We start from the raw sequence: 18,656 nt of genomic DNA, 5'->3' as shown, positions 1-18,656 counted from the left end.
TATATTTCTGTACATATTATGTCCATTTGCAAAGTCTTTGTCACAAGGACTTTACATGAACCTGAGATGAGGTTGTTCAGTCGCGCTCATTTGATAAAATGAATTCGTTAATGTAATATCAGAGATGTAACTAAGAGTTGTATAAGTGTCATTCTTTGCAAATTACTCTGTTCACCTCGGAGAAAAGTGCTGGTGCAATCTGTATGTGCATGTAATTACAGCACGTTCAGTTGGTGTACTTTTACAAGATGTGATACCCTTAGTTACTGCATTTTTCAAAGATGATACCCCTGTAGAAAGTGTGTATAATTTTCAAAATTTCGTGTTTTTAGGTGTAAAATCAGAATGGGAAATTTGTATTTATATTTTTGCACATAAATATGATACAAAAGCAGTACAGTTACTTTCTTACAGTATCTCTCTCTCTCTCTCTCTCTCTCTCTCTCTCTCTCTCTCTCTCTCTCTCTCTCTCTCTCTCATTCGTAGTTAGCGCTCAAACATACTTTTACAACTTATTATTTCTCTGTACGTCATTACCTGTACAGTATATAATTTTAAATTGACTGAATTTTACCTGTACTGTACTACCTTCTCTAACATTATATGTTCGTTTTTCGATATTTTATAGAATTGTACTTTTGTTGACTGACATGACGTTTTTGGCTAGTGACAAAGAAAAACGGCTTTTACTCTAAGTGACAAAGAAAACGGCATCCCATGAATTAGGGGTAACATTAGTATGTCGTGGGAGGGGTTCGCACCTACTGTAAATGTGATATTATGACACTGTGCAGTACTCAATTTTATGTCAACCATTTACTGTATTCCTTTTTAAGGGTAATGAGCTTAATTTCAAATAAAATTACACTAACTTTAGTTCATTTAAAAGTTAGCTTAATACTTTGGGAGCATGATTAGGGTCATATTTAGTACTTAAACTCTGAAATAAACATTTATTAGCATTTTTAAAGACCATGCCAAACTACACACCAATCAACTTAAAAATTCACCTTGCACGCACCAGGGGCTCCAGAACCTAACCTCGTTTAATTTATAGAGGTATGACTGTATTCCTTTTAAGGGTAATAAGCTAAATTTTAAATAAAATTACACTAACTTTAGTTCATTTAAAAGTTAGCTTAATACTTTGGGAGCATGATTAGGGTTACATTTAGTACTTAAACTCTGGAAATAAACATTTATTAGCATTTTTAAAGACCATGCCAAACTTAAGCGAAAATTCACCTTGCGCGAGGGGCTCCGAAACCTAACCTCGTGTAAGTTCGAGGTATGACTGTACTTCTATCTGCATGCGTTTTTATTTCATTACTGGTTCTTGTTACTGAAGAATATGTCTGTTTCTTAGATGGATCTTGAATTCCTCTCACTTTCAATTCCAATTTAGCTTCTTTTATACACATCCCAGTTCGTTCTTGCAAGATTTTCAATTCTGCATTGCATACTTGTATGTAATACATGCATTCTTTGGACCCTGAGTCATGATCTTGCCCAGTTTACACACTTTGACCTAATACATTTCCATTGTGTGGCATGTACGTCAGACCCACAATAAGCACATACAGGTTCATTTCGACAGTTTTTCTTTGTGTGCCCATACTTACAATTTTGACACTGTAGTGCCCTTGGAACGTGAGGTCTCAGTTCTCTGATTTCGCCAAAATTATTTTTTGAGGTAGATCTTGACCTCCAAATTTAATTTTTGCAACTCTTAGTATTTCATTGTTCTGTTTTCTTGGTATTATATATATTATATATATATATATATATATATATATATATATATATATATATATATATATATATATATATATATATATATATATATATATATATATATATACATATACACATATATATACATACTTCAAAATCTTGAACTTTGGGATATCTCATTTTAAGAGAGTCCAATAGCATATTCCTGTCAACTGGTTCATTATTATTTTCAGGAAGTACAATATAAGTACAATAGTATCCCAAAAGCTGTTCATAGTGTCATGTTTCTTTATATTTACAATTATATTATTAATACTTTTATAGACAAATAGTCTTTGGATTGGTTTTCTGTTGTGGCTTCTATATGCCACGTCTTTTCTTTTATTTGTCTGAACGACATTCTGTCATTGGATGTCTTTTTAATGAGTAGTTTTCCAACTTTAGGGCTGAAATTTGTTGTTCGGTTTCCATGGTTAGAAACCCTGACCAACTTCCATTCCCAAAGAGGGACTTGAAGTGAGTCAAAGTTGGCTCATGATCATATCTACTTCTTTTAGGCTTATTAGATGGTATTAAGGTTTTAATGCCAACTTGATTTTCATGAATTGAGTTTTCCTGTGAACAGTCCACTGCCATGCCAGAAGTCATATGGAAGTTTGCTTGTTTTGCCATATAACAAACATTATAAATTTCGTCCAGAATGAGGTCCCTCTCACCAGGGAGGCCCAACCAGGGGAGGAGCAATACTGTTACCCACACCAGTAACTGCCTTGGGATCCTCACCTGGATATGCACCACGCCCACAGTGCCTTAAGGGTCATCAGTCCGACGAGGTCAGACCCAGCACTGAGGGCATGGCTTGAACTACATCCTCCATCAAGTTAAAAGTTCAGTGAATTCAGTAATCCAATACCATGCCAAGATCGTAAACAAAAGAGGAAGAAGGGAAGGGGAAAATTTAGAGGAGGAGGAGGCGTAAAGGAGTTATAGGTCAGGTTGTGTTTAGTTGAATCCACAGCAGAGAGTGGGAGTAAAAGAGCACTTTCTCCCTGCAGTGGATCCCTGCGCCCCACCTCATCAAGGGGTTGGGATCAGGGGACTGAGCATCATGGTCGTGGATAAGACTCCACACTGTAACTTCACAGACCTGAGAAGACTTAACATTCCAGAACAAATGTTCCAAACAGATCAGTGACTTATGAGTTATGCCAGTCCTTTTGTTTACCAATGAGGCCACTACAGAAAAGGTGTCTTGGCCTAAGAGATACATGATGAAAAGGAGAGTACAAACGCTGATACTTGGAAGGTTGGGGAGAAAGGTCACAGAACTAGATCTTTCTTTTTGATGGATGTCACCTCACCTCATTTTGCTGTTCTGACACTACTGAGGATGGGGACAAACCTTCTGGCAGAGGCAAGTTCAAGTTTCCCAAACCTAGGATGGGAGGTTGCAAATCTCCAGACACTGGTGGCTGCCCTGAATGACCTTGGGTGGCCAAATTGTTCAGCATGTGCTAAATCATTTACCTAGGTGGAGACTGAACCACTCCTAATGAAGGAGGAGAGGCAAAAGCAGGAAGTTTTGTAGGAGGTGGTGGTCTAGGGGTTGGGGGGCTGGAACCAAAGGGTGCACTGGTGAGGGGCTCATGGTAGCCTCCCTAGAGGATGTAGCCTTCTTTCACCTTTTTTTGTAGAGCATCCACTGTAATCTTCCCAATCGACGCACTTGTCACATCATTCACATCTCATGCACCCTTTTCCCTGCATGAAATGCAAACAGAATGCAGATCAACTGCCAAGGGGGATATAAACTTGCTGCATGGTTTGTCCTTGCCTGCACAACACCTAAAGCCAGGCTTACATTCCTCCATGGTGGTCATTTTCCACATTGGGGGCTGAAACAGAATGCTCAAGACCACAAGACAAAGAGAGGTCACCAACACTGTTCATGCACCACAGAAAATGGCAAAACGCAGAAAAGACCTCTTGCTCCAAACAAAATGTACTACATTGCACAAGCAAAAAATATGGCTACTGGGACGGGGAATAATCACAATCAGCAAGGCAATAGAGGTACACATTGAAAATATCTTGCACAAGTAGTGCACAAAAAAAGGAAAACTTAGCAACAATGGGAGAGTTGAAGACAACCCAACACACCAACAGCTGGGATCAAAGTGGAAGAGGTTGACCTCATGAGTTAGGGTCAGGCCACAAGCCTAAGTGACAGGGCCCTGTTTTAAGTCAAGATAGCCAAAGCATGCCCTGTGCGTGTAACTCCACTTATGAAAGCGTATGTTTATATTCCTCTCAGAACAAATGAAAACCAATGTCATAAGGATAGTTCCAACTAGTCCACATAAAAATCACAAAAATAATGGGAACTGTAGCAAAAATGTGAGGTTACTTACTCTCACAAAAGATGCCTTATCACTAACTGATACCCACTCTTCAGGGTATGAGCTCTGCTATAAAATTCACAAAACAAACATGAGTTGGTGATGAATATGAGCATATGACAAATTATGCGTGTTTCTGCAAGTATATCTCCACAAATGAAGGTTTTCCAAACAGCTCCACAGATGCTTGTAAAAGGGATTGAGAGATGAAACAGTAATTTATAGAAGTGTTAGCTTGGGTAGCACTATCAAATGATTTTGTGTAGTCAGACTGAATGACTGATTGATTGGTTTATTGAGTGACTGATTGATTGATTGAGTAGCTGATTGAACTGAGTAAACTAGAATCACATCATAGGAAACTTCAAGTCAAGACGGGCATTTTAATACTTGTGCAAAATTTTATACTCATTCAGAAAAACTATGTTTAATACAGTATCTTTTAAAAAGGAAAGTGTGAGAATTTTCTGATTACTGATAAGCTAGCTCACATTCTAATTACTGTATAATATGAAGAAAACTTAATTCTTATCTTCATTATATTCCTGAGAAAAAACTATACAATACATTCAAAGAGAGGATACATGCAGCTATATTCTCTTACCTTTTTCCTTTAATAACTGCTCCTTCATGCAAGATGATGGTAACAATATCCAAGTCTGGGCGCACAATTACTTCTTCTACCTCCCCTTTGCCAACATGTGATGAACAAACTCATTCCACGATACATAGCGAGCAACCTAACAGGAAAATAAATTTAATTTCATGTTAAAGCTCCACAGCACCAACACCTTATTTAACTTATTCAAAGGCTGAAAGGTGCAGTTCATCAAGTGTTAATGAAAACCAAGGCGTCCCCATCTCACCTGGTGCCCCAAATCACCAGGCAGCCTTCACTTTATAACAGAGTAATGTGCTAATGGGTGATGGGGTGCTCCATGTAAATTTGGAGGCTTGTATTTATGGAACCAATAAACTTTAATCATGTAAATTTTGATGCAAAAGCAAATCTACATTGTAACTTTATTTAAGCCATATACAGTACATATATTACATGGTGGGAGGACACTGCTGATGGCAGTTGAGCTGCATTTTCACCAATCTAGTGATCCTCATCCAACTGGTGATATGAGACAAAGCATGATGTATAGCCCAATTTTTCTTTATTTCTTACTTTTATATATTTCAGTCTCCATTTTTATTCATACCATGCTTATTCTTAATTTGTGCATGACTTTCATAAAAGCTGTATAATTGCCTGTTTCTCAATTTCGACAAGCATATTACTAAACACACTACATTCTCAGGCTATTAATTACCCACCTGCGCTGTTTAATTCCTAAATGTAATTTCTGCATGTTTTTGGTTGGATGCTGAAATGACTGACTGTACCAATTTTCATAGAGCAGCATGAGAAAAAACTGTGTAATACTTCCCAACAGCCAGAACACACTGCCAGTCATAACCCTTGTTTTCTTTTGTTTTTTCAACTTCCAAGCAAGCTGGCAGGTTTAAAACTTATTACGATTATAATCACTCTGAATTAAGATTCATTGAAATAATTAATTCAATACATGAAAATCTGTAGACTCCTCTGTATTAAAAGTTCAACATCCTTGTTCTCATTTTTCTATGAATGATGATATAAGATTGTCATTAGGATTGGCTAGAACATCACCCAAAAACGATGTCCACCATTTAGACCACTGAGTAAGAGGCATGGCAGGGAGAGCAGATGAAACACCTTAACTATATCACTGTGCCAAACAATATCAATTGGAAGCAATTATATTGAGAAAATGGTCTATTTTTTATGGTATGGCCACCACTTGTCCTAAAAGGAGTTACTCTTTCAGTGTATTTGGGGGTCCATAAGACAGACTTACTAATATCAAGACTTCTCTCATAGTTGGTCTAGGCTGGAATAGTGCCATTTTGGGTATAGTGATGGACTCTAAATGGACTCCAGGCAGGAAGGCTCTTTATCCTGCCTTACAGCATCTACTCAGAAGGTTACAATTAGCCCTTCTTCCATATATGTGACAACAGTGGCACAGGTCAGCAAAGTCTTGTCATTAATCTTAGGTCTCCTACAAAGTAAACATCTCTTTCTTTGCTTCAAAAAGTTTTTCGTTGTGCAGTGTTTTATTGCTGATATGTTGCATCTCTTTACTAGGGAGAGTTAACTACGCAGTCTTAAGTTTCCAAGGGAATAGTGTTTCCTAATAATACTGCCTGTTTCATGTTACAGCAATCTCTTGATTATCCAGATCTTCATTACCCAGAACACAACCAGATCAAGGATCAAAGATATATAATGTATATAAATTTCAAAAATTTTTTAAAAACCACTGTCTAATGTTTGACAATGTTGTGTGGTCTAAGGAACATGTTGGTAACTATGCTTACACTCATAAAGAGACTGGGAAAGGGTTTGGGGGTGTGGAAGACCTGGAGAAGTTTCCAAGGTGGGGCGGGGGTCAGATGGCTGGGTGCCTTGGGAGGGGAGCAGCAGTAAGACTGTTTACAAGAACTCACCCACAGAAAGGGTTGTTTTGAATGGTGGATGGAGCACGGAAGGAGATCCTTGGGTGGAAACGGGGGTGGCAATACAGTGTGGGATGGATGGATGGGGTGGGCAAACATTTGACTTCTTAAAGCTTTATTTTGTTTCATGTTTTTCATGTTTATGCTTTTTCCACGTTTTATTAAATGACACATACAGCACCATACTGTAATTTGTAATGAAATACATCCAGCACACAAGAGAGAAGAGAGAGGACATAGAGAGAGAGAGAGAGAGAGAGAGAGAGAGAGAGAGAGAGAACAACATGTGTGGTACTGCATATGCTAAAGCCCTTAGCATACACACATTCCTTTTATTTTTAAAATTTTATTTTCAGCTATTCTCATTTTCATTAATTTATACTGTATTTTCTCATTTTTTATTTTATGTTTTTTGTCATAATTTTCATATCATAAAAGATGAAAAAACAATAAAACACAAAGAAACAGAGAAATGTATTCAAAATGTACAGTAAACGCCCCCATATTCGCGGACGATGCATACACACCCCCGCGAATAGCTAGAACCAGCTGAATACTTAAAACCCTCCTAAAAACACTTAGAACTGCCTCTTTTGATAGTTCAAACACACACAAAACAAACTAAAAATGCTTATACAGGTATTATCCTACATACAATGGGGTTAGGTTCCAAAAAAACTAAACGTAAGAAATACCAAAACGTATCTCGAACATAGCCCAGCCTACACTATAAAATATACTCTTTACATACACGGTATAGTAATTATTAATATAGGTTAATTCTGGAGGTTCATGCAAAGTGACTTATGATAATTCAATGCAAAGACAAACTGAACAAACAAGAATTAGCTTAGCCTACACTAAGGTATATTGTATACATACACGGTAGCATAGCCTACATTATACTCTACTCTATATTGCATATCATATTACACAAACGTCAACATAACGTGAATATGCATCTTTTCCATGGATCATTTAAAATGTTATGCCTTAATTCACTGTATCCAATAATATTGTATATATTCTTACATTGCTTTTGTAATAACCCTTAAACGGCGAGCCTCTATTTACAAAAGTGTCTGCCGTATGCAACTGGTGGGGTTTTTGGGAGTTAGCAATTGAAAGCGGAAAGAAAGTTTTTTAAAAATCACAGCACGCTTAGTTTTTAAGATTAAGAGTTCATTTTTGTTGTTTTTTTTCTCATTGCCTGAAGTTTAGTATGCAACCATCAGAAATAAAAAATATCATTATCACATATAAATATTGGAATATATGAGTTAACTGAAAAAAAATTTCATATATAATTGTATACAAATTGCACTGTGAGCAAAACAGTTAAAGCTAATGAGCTATTTTTTTTTCGTTGTATTGTACACTAAATTGCGATGATTTTGGTATATAACAAATTGTAAAATGATCAAAGCAACACAGAGAAAATATTATCACAAAATGATGCATGAATTCAAAACGCATGGACGTAAAAAGTTTTTTCAAAAATTCACCATAAATCAAAATATTGTGCTAGAGACTTCCGGTTTGTTGCAAAATGAAGAGTAATGATTGAATATTACTAGAATGTAAGAGTTTTAGCTTACAATTGCATTTTTCAACCATTTCGGTCGAGTCAAAGTTGACCAAAGGTTGAAATTTTAGCACTTATCGTGATTTATATGAAAATATTTCAAAACTGATAAAAGCTACAACCATGAATTACTTTTGTTGTATTCTACATGAAATTGCACACATTTTCATATATAAAACTTTATGTAATGGCTAATATAAAATGGTGCAAAAATTACAACAAAGTGACTAAAGAATTTCTGAGATTTTCAGCAGAGTTAGCTGCTGTGCAGACGTAAGGAAAAAGTTTTTCAAAAATTCACCACAAATCGAAATATTGTGCTAGAGACTTCCAATTTGTTGCAAAATGAAGGTAAATGATTGAATGTTACTAGAATGTACTGAGTTTTAGCTTACAATTGCATTTTTCGACCATTTGGTCGAGTCAAATTTGACCGAAGATTGAAATTTTGGCACTTATCGTGATTTATATGAAAATATGTCAAAACTGATAAAAGCTTCAACCATGAGTTATTTTTTGTTGTATTCTACATGAAATTGCGCACATTTTCATATATGAAACGTTATGTAACAGCTAATATTAAACAGTGCAAAAATTATGACAAAGTGACTAAAGAATTTCTGAGATTTTCAGCAGAGTTAGCTGATGCTTTCTTTTGGGATAAGAAGGAAATTCGCGCATGTGCATCTTGGTCATGCTTGTAAACAAAACAACAGTGTGATCCGTGAGCTCCCAGCATCCCTCAAGGCACGTGATTTAAATTTTTTCGCTAACTAGGCCTATAAGTATTTTTCCGGGAATATTTAAAAAAATTTTTGTAGTTGGCGTATTTTCGTCCACTTGGCACCCGACAGACAACTTTTGTTGACGTAAAATACATCCAGTCAGCGTTAAAGGGGTAAAAATTGCGTTCATAGCGATCAGTGTTTTGGTTTGGAAATGTTTACATGGTGTTTATTTCACCACATTTAACTCAGTTCAGAGCGCTTTTCTTGCTTGTGGTTAGCGTAAATGAATCTCTACAGTCTAAATACTTTATTTAAAAGGGGCAAGGTTATTTTTCGTTATACGATAAGTGTTTTTAAGTCAAAATATATTTTCGTTAATGGATGACGATTGACGATGGCCGTTTGGGGGCGTTTGTTTTTGTAAAAAAATTCAAGATTCCATTCGCTATTTTCACTTGATTTCATCATAATACGAGCTTGACGTATTTATTGTTTACTGGCGAAAAAATAACAGTAAAGTGTTCCTTCATGTCCAGTAGTTTTGATTAAAATACTTTCTCTCCCATTTTAATTACGATTGGGTTTCATCCATGTTGCCGATGCACGATAATTTACAGAATAATCATTAGCGGCTTGAACACTGTTTTCTCAGCTTCAGCTACAACTTGCAGCTTAAATATTTCCTTGACGATCTTTTATCTATACCGAATTAGGGTATAATATAAAAATATATCAGTCCTATTCTACTTAACGTCATTTGTGCCATAACCTACGGTAATTGTTTATTACCGTACAATGGTTGAAATACCAGGTAAACGGCTGTTGATATCCGATTCGGTTATAAGCAAAACAGCAGTTTCTGGTCGGTTGATTTTGGATGTACGCATTTACGCAAGCATATAACATTACTAACAATACTTTTATCATTCTATTTGACTTTTTTACCTAGAAGATGGGATAAAGAGATGGAGGAAAAGTTGTATATTATAATTTGGTCTCTCTCACTGCCTGATTGCGCTGCTGCCTACGCCTGCACGAAATTTTAAAATATTTTATAAATAATATTGTCGTATCAGTATTAATTGCTTACCCCATTGCAAAATCGAATTATCGTAAGATGAATTATCGTAACTCGATCATTACCCGAGTATTTTAATAGTTTTATCATAAAAAGTGCATTTAGTCATGAAAATGAGATGAAAATACAGTATTTAGTGAATATTTCTCAGTGAAAAATACCACGAACAGGCGAATTTTCCGCAAATAATGGGTAGATACGTTCTAAAGAGAAATCCGTGAATACATGAGTCTGCGAATCGTGAGAACGCGAATACGGGGGGTTTACTGTACTCCCTTTCGTGTGCGTGTATAGTTATGCATTCATATCCATAATCCTTCCCTTTGGTTGAGAGGGGGGGGGAACTTGTGGTTAGCACATCATGTTCCCAACATCTAGGACAAAACTCATGATAAATTTTGCATTGTGTACCAACATTTTAATAAATATCGACAGTGATAAAATATTCTCTTGTGTACTGTTATAAGTGTAACCATTATATTAGAGTCAACTAAAAGAGAGAGAGAGAAAAAAAGAGCTAAACAGTGACATCAACAGTGATGAAATGCCACATTTAGATGTCAACACACAAAATACAAGTAAAGCTTCCAAGATATTAGGGGTGAAGTGGAAATCATTCCTTCTGATAAAACATTACTGTATTTTATTAACTACTTTTTAGTTGTGTTTTTAATAAGAATTTGCTTTGCACAGGTCACCACTGAGACATGTCCACACACACGGTGTTTAGACACAGTTTCGATGACAAAGCAAAATAGCATACTTCAAGAGCCCAGTCTAAAGCCTAATATGAATGATGCAATACCCGGCATAATTCAGGGTAAGAAAACTCTGTGAATAAAAAGAGGCAAATTTATGAAATTATGAGTAAAACAAATGAAATATGCCGAATATACTCCTGTATCATTCAATCTCATGTACGAGTAGCAAGCAACCCTTCAAATTTTGTCCCCAAAACATGATTTCATCATGTATATATCATGTGTCATAGGAGTTGCATTTTTGATTGCCCAAATAACATTAGGCTAACCCATTTTCCCCGGAATCCCATCTTGTTAAATATATGAAAGTAAAAAAAATAAAACTGGTCTTTCCTTACAAAGGAAATTTAATTTTGGGTAGATTTTATACTGTATTAGGCTAGTTGCTAGAGATTGATCCCTAGGGAATCTGATGCTCATCAGGTACAGCCAAACAACAGCTATACAGTAGTGAACATTTTCATTCCCTAGGGATGTTTCGGCTTTAACACATTAAACCATTTTCAACCTAAATAGTGGCAAAACACCAAAAACATGAAATTATATACTGTAAAGTACAATCCAAAGGAAGTTCTCACTCGAGAATAACCTGTATTTATAAACTACATTACCATCAATAACAACACATTACTCAGAAAAACATTATGGTTTAAACTAATACACTTCAATGAATTACAATACTCATTAAACTAAGTCAAATAAAATAAAACTAAAGATGAGGAAAATTAATATTCACAATAAAATAAAACATAGGTCTAAGAAACAGCTATAAAATCAAACAAAAAAGCAAGCCAAAAAAGAAAAGAAAAATTGCACAATAGATAAATTAACCTGATTATTGGAAGGCAAAAATCAGTATTTTATGGATAACAGAAAGGAAGACTGATCTTGGTTGAGTTGTGGCTTAAGTCTGTGAATATACGAGTATATCAAATCTAAATTCCTTAAATCTGACAATTTTGAACAAAATCTAAAATTTTAAAATCCCATACACTTAGTCTTTCCTGACTGCATATACTGCATTGTATGTGCATTGAAGACTGCTGCTGGACTGCTAAGTCTCTACCTGTCCTATCACTGATCCCAGCATGCTGGCAGTATGTTTTGAGTGCCTTTATGGAACTACCCAAATACCCCACATGGCAGTTGCAGCAAGAATAATAGTAAACACCACCAGAATGCAAAGAAACAGGGAGTTTGCCTTTGAATGGTAATAGGATTTTTATTGTAAAATCATTATCAATACATGAACATTGCAGTAAATGCAATCAGGCAAGACTAAGTATAAGAGATTTTAAAATATTAAGATTCTTGTTCAAAATTGTCAGATTTAAGGATTTTAGAATAAATAGACAATGGGTCCCAGCTAGATTGCAGATGAGCAATTGAGCCTTCAGTTACTCGCTGGTTTTTCTGTGGAACATTATATATATATATATATATATATATATATATATATATATATATATATATATATATATATATATATATATATATATATATATATATATATATACACAGTGAACCCTCGCTAATTCAGCGGTTCGACTATCGCGATTCACGACTTGTGATTTTTTCCATTACGTATGTATATTATAAGAGAAAATATATAGCGGATTTTCCGGAAATTTCAAAAATAGTCGCGATATATGAAGACCCAAATATTTCATTAATTCCATTAATAATTATTAATATCTGCTAGTACTGTTGGTTCATTGCATTATGACATATAATTCAGTACAAAATGAAATTAAACAAAAGATGCTTCACTGCATCGTGGATTTTCAGAAATATTCATCGAAAAATTAAAATTAAAAGTACCGCCATATCGGCAGCCATATTTCTGGAAAACAGCGATGTTTCATCATGTTACGTGAGAAGAACGGCTTTGCGAGACCGACGCGCAAGGACTGGAAGCTTCATATATACCCACAGGCACTCGGACAAGGCACGTGAGTGGTACATAAGAGAATATCTTATCACTGTTGATGTTTCATCTTAAATCACTGTAAAAATAATTAAAATCTGAATTTCATACGTAAGCAACTCAAGGATACTGTATACTCTCTCATCACCAGCTTGTCAAGACTTAGTCAAGACTTAGTCTCATCCCAAGCTACTGTGCTGTACAGTACACACCATTTCTCTCTCTCTCTCTCTCTCTCAATGAAATATGAATTACTGTATCATAAACTTTTATGTACAGAATTAAAAATAATTTCATTGATAAATTTGTTTCTTTTAGCAACTAAAAATTATTTTCCTAATTCTTTCGTTAGTAGCGAGCAGCTTCAGTCAGCTGATTCTCAGAATGTAAACATTACAAATATGGGATGATCTTTTTTTTATGCATATTACTGTCATAGGAGATCAAAATAGTAATACAGGCACTCGGACAAGGCACGTGAGTGGTACATAAGAGAATATCTTATCACTGTTGATGTTTCATCTTAAATCACTGTAAAAATAATTAAAATCTGAATTTCATACGTAAGCAACTCAAGGATACTGTATACTCTCTCATCACCAGCTTGTCAAGACTTAGTCAAGACTTAGTCTCGTCTCAAGCTACTGTGCTGTACAGTACACACCATTTCTCTCTCTCTCTCTCTCTCTCAATGAAATATGAATTACTGTATCATAAACTTTTATGTACAGAATTAAAAATAATTTCATTGATAAATTTGTTTCTTTTAGCAACTAAAAAATTATTTTCCTAATTCTTTCGTTAGTAGCGAGCAGCTTCAGTCAGCTGATTCTCAGAATGTAAACATTACAAATATGGGATGATCTTTTTTATGCATATTACTGTCATAGGAGATCAAAATAGTAATACAGGTGTTTCGGACAAGGCACGTGAGTGGTACATAAGAGAATATCTTATCACTGTTGATGTTTCATCTTAAATCACTGTAAAATAATTAAAATCTGAATTTCATACGTAAGCAACTCAAGGATACTGTATACTCTCTCATCACCAGCTTGTCAAGACTTAGTCAAGACTTAGTCTCGTCCCAAGCTACTGAGCTGTACAGTACACCATTTCTCTCTCTCTCTCTCTCTCTCTCTCTCTCTCTCTCTCTCTCTCTCTCTCTCTCTCTCTCTCTCTCTCTCTCTCTCTCTCTCTCAATGAAATATGAATTACTGTATCATAAACTTTTATGTACAGAATTAAAAATAATTTCATTGATAAATTTGTTTCTTTTAGCAACTAAAAATTATTTTCCTAATTCTTTTGTTAGTAGTGAGCAGCTTCAGTCAGCTGATTCTCAGAACGTAAACATTACAAATATGGGACGATCTTTTTTATGCATATTACTGTGATAGGAGATCAAAATAGTAATACAGTGTTTAAGTGCATAGGAAGTGTTTATAACAGTGTGGGAAAGGCTATAAAGCCTTTATATATATACCATGTATATACAGTATATGCCTCCCTAGGGAGGGCCAATGCTACTTATCAAAGGAATTTCACTTATCGCTGGGGTTCTGGTCCCCATTATCCATGATAGACGAGGGATCACTGTGTATATATATATATATATATATATATATATATATATATATATATATATATATATATATATATATATATATATATATATATATATACATAAAAATACAATGCGGACAGAATACTCTTGATTAGTCATTTGATTGCATGTTTATTCCCAACGTTTCATAATCCATGATTACATCATCAGGGTTCTAGAATTAAAAACAAAAAACATTGACAATAAAAATTACAGAAAAAATTATGCAAAGCAAAGTCAGAACATAAAAATGACAATGACTTGAAACTTTTACACAAAGGACACCGAGGAACAGGTAAAATACAGTAGAGAAATTAATTAAAACAAATAGAATATATAAAAGACAAGTAAAAAAATTTAAAAATTTATATTTAAAATATTTATGTTTTAAAAACACTAAAATTTTTAAATCACATTAAGAAAACAAATAAATAAATGAATAAAAGTGACTAAGGGTATGGGGCCAACCTGTCAGTATGACACAAATACAGAAAATGAAGTCTTCAAAGGAGAAACAAAACAACAAAAGCATTATCATTATGACAGGTACAAAGGAACAGCTGAAGTCTGAGTGTTCAACTTCGGAACAAGCTGTTTTATCATAAGAGACGAGTATTGGTAGTTCCAGTTGGCTAAGAAGTTCGTCCAATTATGTAGAAATCTTTGTTTTCAATGGGGTTTTACAAAATTAAGCATGACTTCTGATGTTGGAGTGTTAGGGGTTGGAGATTTTTGTTTTAAACTTATCCCCCTATGTGAGTCTATCGTACTTTTAAAGTCTCAGTGGATCCCACATAAACCGAGTTACACTTGGGGCAAGAATATATACACCACTCCGGAGGACATCATGGATGGACTAAAGCTGATCCTTAAATTTAAAAATAGAGCCAATCATTAGGGGGTTGATAGGAATAAGTTTAACATCTATGGCACCAAAATGTTTTTAATTGTACTAGTAAATTTTGTTCTAAAATGGACATCATGACAGTATGGAAATTTGGCATAAAAGTGTAGTTTAGGTACTGTCCTGTATATCGCTCAGTGAAAAACTTCTTGTTAAGTATTTTATTGAGGCTATTAAAAACTATCTTATACGGAAAGCAATTGTGTTTAAAATATTCTAAAAGAAAGGTTACTTCATCATATATATTTCCAACTAGAGGTGAGAAGGGCCCTGTGAAAAAGTTGCTTGGGAATTAATCTTAAAATTATAAAAACAATAACTGTATTTATTGGCACCTAATCCTGTAAAAAGTCTTTTTCTAAAAATCGTGGTAGTAAAATTATACATTATATCTGGTGACCAGAACGTCAAGAAACGGCAGTTTGTCCTCTTCCTTTTCAAGTTAAACTTGAGATTAGGGTGGAGGAGTTAGCAAATTCAAACCGGCGTCCTCAGTCATACTCTCTTCTGAGGACTTGAGGGCAAAGGTGTTGTCAACATACCGTACATAAAAGAGAGGATGGTAACTGAGGGCATTCATCCAGCATGCGCTCCTCCAGGATGATTGATATTAGGAAGCGTGGGTTTTGATGGAGCCCATAGCCATACCATCAACCTGTTTTGTATAATTTCATTTTAAAATAAAAGCTGTTTGTAGTAGTTCAACAAGGTTTTTAAATTTTACTTGAGTAAAATTATTAAAAACAGAATCAGGCTGAGTAAAAAAACATTTAAAATAATTTCAATCGTCTCATTGAATTACATTTGTGACTGAAACATCCAGACTGGTAATATAGATTCAGAGTCTGAGCCAGGACTCTGTTCTCTATATGACCAGTTTCATCTAGACTGTTAATGTCAAATGTAATTTGATTGAATTTAAAAACGCAAGAGAAAGTTCAGCTTTTAAAAAGCTTTTTACTCAGCCTGATTTTTTTTATGTAATTAATTTTTACTCAACCAAGATTTTCATTTAAAACCTTGAAACTAGTGGAACCTGGACACAGCTTTTATTTTAATAATAAATTATACAAGCAGGTTGATCCATGGCTATTAAAATACCAAATTCTTAATATTTTATAATGTCCTATTGGAGCGCATGCCCTTTGAATGCCCTCTCAGTTACCATCCCTATTTTATGTACTTTATCAATGATTGACAACACCTTTGATCACTCTTCAGAAGAGAGTATGACTCAAGATTTTTTTTGGAATTTGCTAACCCTGCCACCCTAATCTGGCTGTTGAAAAGGAAGAGGACAATTTTGAATTCTCCATTTCTTGACGTTCTGGTCACCAGATATAACAATAATTTTACTACCATGCATTTTTTGAAAAAAAGACTTTTTACAGGATTAGGTGCCAATAATTTTTACAGTTATTGTTTTTATAATTTTAAGATTAATCATTAACAATCTTTCACAGGGCCCTTTCCCTCACCTCTAGTTGGAAATTTCCATGATGAAGTAACCTTTCTTTTAGAATATTTTAAACACAATTGCTTTCCGTCTAAGATAGTTTTTAATAGCCTCAATAAAATACTTAACAAGAAGTTTTTCACTTTATAACTACATATATAAACTACACTATTTATGCCAAATTTCCATACTGTCATGATGTCCATTTTAGAACAAAATTTACTATACAATATCAAAAACATTTTATATATAGATGTTAAACTTATTCCTATCAAATATAACGATTGGCAACTATTTTTAAATTTAAGATCAAATCTTTATGATGATGTCCTCCGGAGTGGTGTATATATATCCTTATATAAGTATAACTATATATTTATGTGGGATCCATGGAGATGATATAAAAGTAATAGATATACATAGGGGATAAGTCTTATGACGGGGTACAAAAACCTATGAACACTCCAACATCAGAAGTATATGTTAAATTTTGTATAAACCCCATTGAAAACAAAGATTTCTACATAATTGGACGAACTTCTAGCCAACTGGAACTACCAATACTGAGTCTCTTATGATAAAACAGCTTGTTCCGAATGAACACCAGACTTCGGCTGTTCCTTTGTACCTATCATAATGATAATGCTTTGTTGTTTTGTTTCTCCTTTGAAGACTTCATTTTCTGTATTTGTGTCGTACTGACAGGTTGGCCCCATACCCTTAGTCACTTTTATTCATTTATTTATTTGTTTTCTTAATGTGATTTAAAAATTTTAGTGTTTTTAAAACATAAATATTTTAAATATAAATTTTTAAATTTTCTTTACTTGTCTTTATATATTCTATTTGTTTTAATTAATTTCTCTGTATTTTACCTGTTCCTCGGTGTCCTTTGTGTAAAAGTTTATTTTAAGTCGATTGTCATTTTTTATGTTCTGACTTTGCCTTTGCATAATTTTTTCTGTAATTTTTATTGTCAATGTTTTTTGTTTTTAATTCTAGAACCCTGATGATGTAATCATGGATTATGAAACGTTGGGAATAAACATGCAATCAAATGACTAATCAAGAGTATTCCTGTCCGCTCCGTTTAAATTGTATTGGCATTCCGATCCCTTGCTCATTGGTATATATATATATATATATATATATTTACGTTTTCCTGGCGATTTAGTTTGAAATATTCTCTGTGAGACAGGTAGCAACAATTTAAGGTAATTTAGCCTTGTGGTTCTGATTTCGTGGGTCCAGGAAAACATAAAAAGAGGAAAACAAAGGGGGAATTTCATATGAGCGTAAGGCTCTTGTTACTGAGGAAAATATTACGTAAAACATGTGGGCAAACTTGTAGGAGTGTATTTACATAAATAACGTTAGTAATGGAAAAGGAATGCTAGTAGATTATTGATCCTGGAGGGGACTCCATGGGATGAATGAAACTGGGGAATTCCAGACACAGTCCAAGAAGCTTCCACGAGTTATAGGGTCCCTCTGAAATGAGAGATATGCACATTATACGCCAGTAATAAAAATAGACAAAGAATAATTAATTAAGCTGCTGAGGGTGCCAAGGGGGGAGAATTAATGATATTAGCACTGCCGATGCTCGAGGAGCACGGACATTTGACAAGAGATTTGGTGATTACTGGCTCTCAACTTAAGTAAATGTTACGAGACAAAAGCATGACTGAAATGGAGGTCTTCAAAGCATTTTACCGTAGAAGCAGATTTGGTTCCAGGGCGTGTAGAAAGCGGTCCGTGGATAACTTGCGATTTCCGAGGGCAAGTTTCTTCCACGTGTTAGATGCACGGGCTTCAGTACAAGGGCAAGGCGATGGGGACTTCTCAAACTCCAAGCAAATGGAGCAGTTATCGGTCTGGCTAGCATCCAAGGGAACACGTGGGTGGTGGAGTTCACAGAGGAGAGTTTA

General features: G+C 34.7%; 1 protein-coding gene across 1 annotated transcript in view; it reads right to left on the bottom strand.

Annotated features, from left to right (window-relative positions):
• The window catches only part of Spg7 (Paraplegin), a 794,115-nt gene that overhangs the window by 563,764 nt on the left and 211,695 nt on the right, over window positions 1-18,656 (bottom strand). Inside the window, 2 exon segments of the mRNA XM_067084903.1 lie at window positions 4,738-4,825; window positions 4,828-4,873. Coding sequence (XP_066941004.1) covers window positions 4,738-4,825; window positions 4,828-4,873 — 134 coding nt within the window.

The sequence above is a fragment of the Macrobrachium rosenbergii genome, chromosome 41 (genome assembly GCF_040412425.1).
Source record: "Macrobrachium rosenbergii isolate ZJJX-2024 chromosome 41, ASM4041242v1, whole genome shotgun sequence".
In the NCBI taxonomy this organism is placed as follows: domain Eukaryota; kingdom Metazoa; phylum Arthropoda; class Malacostraca; order Decapoda; family Palaemonidae; genus Macrobrachium; species Macrobrachium rosenbergii.
This window is presented reverse-complemented; position numbering and strand designations above follow the sequence as displayed.